At 40.2% G+C, this 4,010-nt stretch overlaps 1 protein-coding gene across 1 annotated transcript; it reads left to right on the top strand.

The window, feature by feature from the left end:
* The first annotated feature begins 1,802 nt into the window (after positions 1 to 1,802).
* Positions 1,803 to 3,737, top strand: LOC149451532 (general transcription factor II-I repeat domain-containing protein 2A-like). Its single transcript, XM_089690579.1, has one exon. The coding sequence runs from the start codon at positions 1,803 to 1,805 to the stop codon at positions 3,735 to 3,737; it is 1,935 nt and encodes a 644-aa protein (XP_089546705.1).
* Positions 3,738 to 4,010: the final 273 nt, after the last annotated feature.

Below are 4,010 nucleotides of genomic sequence, written 5' to 3'. Positions count from 1 at the left end.
GGGAATGGAGGGGGGAGGGGATGAATATGAACGATATGCCTCTGGAACTTGGAAATGAGAGATGTGGGCAGGGCCAGGGAGAGACAAATGAAAGGGGTGACTGATGGCCATCATGGAGGGGGGGGATAATTATGAATTATGTACTCATATGAGAGATGTGAACTGTGAACAGGGCAAAAAGAAAGGGGTGACTGATGGCCATCATGGGAGGGGAGGTGGTGATTATGAATTAAGTGTGCCTAACTATGGAAATGAGAGATGTGAACAGGGCAGGGTAAAAAGAAAGGCGTGATGGCCATCATGGGGGGGGGGAAATGTGACATGAGGGGGGAGAAATGTGACACGAGGGGCAGAAATGTGACACGAGGGGCAGAAATGTGACGCGAGGGGGTGAAATGTGACACAAGGGGAGAAGTGTGACATGGAGGGGCAGAAATGTGACACGAGGGGAGAAATGTGACATGGAGGGGCAGAAATGTGACACGAGGGGAGAAATGTGACACGAGGGGCAGAAATGTGACGCGAGGGGGTGAAATGTGACACAAGGGGAGAAGTGTGACATGGAGGGGCAGAAATGTGACACGAGGGGAGAAATGTGACATGGAGGGGCAGAAATGTGACACGAGGGGAGAAATGTGACACGAGGGGCAGAAATGTGACGCGAGGGGGTGAAATGTGACACAAGGGGAGAAGTGTGACATGGAGGGGCAGAAATGTGACACGAGGGGAGAAATGTGACATGGAGGGGCAGAAATGTGACACGAGGGGAGAAATGTGACATGGAGGGGCAGAAATGTGACACGAGGGGCAGAAATGTGACGCGAGGGGAGAAGTGTGACATGGAGGGGCAGAAATGTGACATGAGGGGAGAAATGTGACATTGTGGGATTGACATAAAAAGGGTTGATGTGAAAAGGGGGGTGTGGACATAAAATTGCGGAATATCGTAATCTAGGAGCCAACAAAATAAGTTAGTGGCCAGGTTCTGAGGTCAATATATAACAGTACCAGTGAGGACTATTTGAGTGTGTTTTCACATACTTTTATATGTACTTTTTTAGTTGTATCTTGATTTTTATTTCATTTTATGTTGTCATTTTTTACTTTTATTCAACTTGACTGCAGAGCCAGTGCAATGTGTGCATGCCTGTTTTATTACTTTTACTTCTTGCCTACTGTTTGGGTGTATCCATCAAGGTGGAGAACCCTGCTTAAAATATCCATGATGAGCCCCACTAATTTTATAATACTATTTACACACACATAACATGCCATATATGTGTCATCCACAGATAAATACCAGTGCGTCATCCACAGATCCCCCATAACAGTGCGTCATCCACAGATCCCCCATAACAGTGCGTCTTCCACAGATAAATAACAGTGCGTCATCCACAGATCCCCCATAACAGTGCGTCATCCACAGATAAATACCAGTGCGTCATCCACAGATCCCCCATAACAGTGCGTCATCCACAGATCCCCCATAACAGTGCGTCATCCACAGATAAATACCAGTGCGTCATCCACAGATCCCCCATAACAGTGCATCATCCACAGATCCCCCATAACAGTGTGTCATCCACAGATAAATAACAGTGCGTCATCCACAGATCCCCATAACAGTGCGTCATCCACAGATAAATACCAGTGCGTCATCCACAGATAAATAACAGTGCGCCATCCACAGATAAATAACAGTGTGTCATCCAATATTACTTCTTTTATGTGATTAAGGATGCCGGTTTGGTGTTGGTGGCTTTATTTTAAAATGAAACATTTTTATAGGTGCCCTGTTTGACATGGCTACAAAGAAAAAACAACGAAAAACGGAAGACGAAAACCGTGAATTTAAAGTGGAATGGACCGAGACTTTCGCGTTTCAGAACGTAAATGGCTTTCCGACCTGTCTTATTTGTAAAGAAAAATTGGCGCATAACAAAAAATCTAATTTGGAGAGACACTTTACAACAAAACACTTGTCCTTTAGTAATAAATATCCTGTTGGTGATGCAAGGAAGAAAGCAGTTGAGGAACTTCTGAAGAGTCAAGAAAAATCAAGTTCTGCGTTTAATCAGCGGGTGCAGTCTTCCAACTATGTTAATTTTGCAAGTTTTGCGGTTAGTCAAGAGATTGCTAAGAGAGGCAAACCATATACAGATGGCGAATACATAAAACGTTGTTTTATAAGTGCATCAGAAGAGTTATTCAGGGATTTTAAGAACAAAGAAGAAATTCTAAAAAAAATGAAAGAGTTGCCATTGTCTGCTAAAACAGTGAAGGATAGAACAGCCAAAATGTCTTCCAATATAACCAACCAACAAGTTGATGATCTTAAAGTGGTTTCAGCTTTATCAATAGCAGTTGACGAGTCTTGTGACTTAAATGATACAGCTCAAGTTTCACTTTTTGTAAGATTTATGTCAGCTACAGGTCCTAAAGAAGAACTGTTAGGATTATTGCCACTGAAAGGTCAAACACGTGGAGAGGATATAGCAAATGCTGTAATTGGTTGCATTGCAAAATATCATATTCCACTTGATAAAATCGTCTCAATTGCAACAGATGGGGCAAAAAGTATGACCGGCGTAAGAAATGGATTTGTTGCTATTATGAAAGAAAAAATGAGTCACGAGATACTTACATACCATTGCATCATAAATCAAGAAGCACTTTGTGCGCAGACATTTCCAGAAGAAATGTGCAAAGTTATGGAATTGGTGACTAAGATGATCAACTCCATTGTAGCTAAAGCTCTTCATCATCGCCAATTTAAAGAATTTTTAGTTGAAATTGAGAGTGAGTACGCAGATCTTCTGCTGCATAACAAGGTACGTTGGTTATCAAGAGGAAACGTTTTGAAAGGTTTTGCTTCCTTATTATCAGAAATCAAAGCATTTTTCCTCGAGAAGGGTGTTCACTATCCAGAATTAACAAACGATCAGTGGACCCAAAAACTGTATTTCATGGTGGATGTTACTTCCCATCTAAATCAGCTTAATCATAAACTACAGGGGAAAGGAAACACAATTTTTTCGATGTTAGAAGAAGTTATTTCGTTTGAAAACAAATTATCTGTTTTTGCTCAAGATTTTGACAGAGAAACTTTGATTCACTTTCCAAGCCTGTTGAAACATCGCCAAGAAAATAATTCTGATATTGACATTACCTATTTTAAAACAGCACTTTTAAATATGAGGGAAGCTTTTCTCAAGAGGTTTCAGGAATTCAGAAACAGCAAAGCGACGTTGGCCTTTGTTAAAAATCCTCTGGATGCCACTGTAACGGAATTAAATTTTTCTCCCTTTAATATCGACATTGGCAACTTTGAAATGCAATTGCTGGATTTAAAAAACAAAGAACTGTGGAGCTCGAAATTTGAACGTCTTTGTGCTGATTTAGAAAGATTGGAGAAAAACAAATGTGAACTTAGTTCACAGAACAAGTGGTCTGCTTTGAAAGACCTGGAGAAGGAAGATATTTTGATTTTTAACACCTGGAATAGTATTCCTGACTCATATAATCAACTAAAAAAGCTAGCGTTTGCTGTTCTTTCCTTGTTCGGGTCTACATATTTATGCGAACAATCATTTTCAAGTATGAACCTTATCAAGAGTAAATCGAGAAATCGTCTCATCGATGAGAACCTGGAATCGTGCCTAAAATTAAAAACAACAACATACAAACCTGACTTACTCAAACTATCCAAGGAAATGCAAGGCCAATGTTCACATTAGTGGTTGTGACTTTGTCAGTCATTGTCAGGATGTAATTTTCTCTACATTGTAAGGCAAATTTTACGGAATTTAACGTTATCGATAAATAATATCGTTCTAAAGTTTTTGTTTTATTAGTTGTGTTATTTGTATCCTCCCGACCTATGTGGATACTTGTATGCAGAATATTCTCAATAAAAACTTATTGAAACTAAAAACAGTGTACCATCCTATGTATTTTCAGTTTTAAAAATGTGGCTCTCAAAATAAATTTCAATCGTGGTTTTGGCGAGA

This window comes from Staurois parvus, unplaced genomic scaffold, assembly GCF_062004578.1.
Source record: "Staurois parvus isolate SC_StPar_1 unplaced genomic scaffold, SC_StPar_1.0 ptg000534l, whole genome shotgun sequence".
NCBI classification, from domain to species: domain Eukaryota; kingdom Metazoa; phylum Chordata; class Amphibia; order Anura; family Ranidae; genus Staurois; species Staurois parvus.
This window is presented reverse-complemented; position numbering and strand designations above follow the sequence as displayed.

Coding starts and splice junctions, on each gene's coding strand:
- LOC149451532 (XM_089690579.1), top strand. CDS start 1,803: ATGGCTACAAAGAAAAAACAACGAAAAACGGAAGACGAAAACCGTGAA.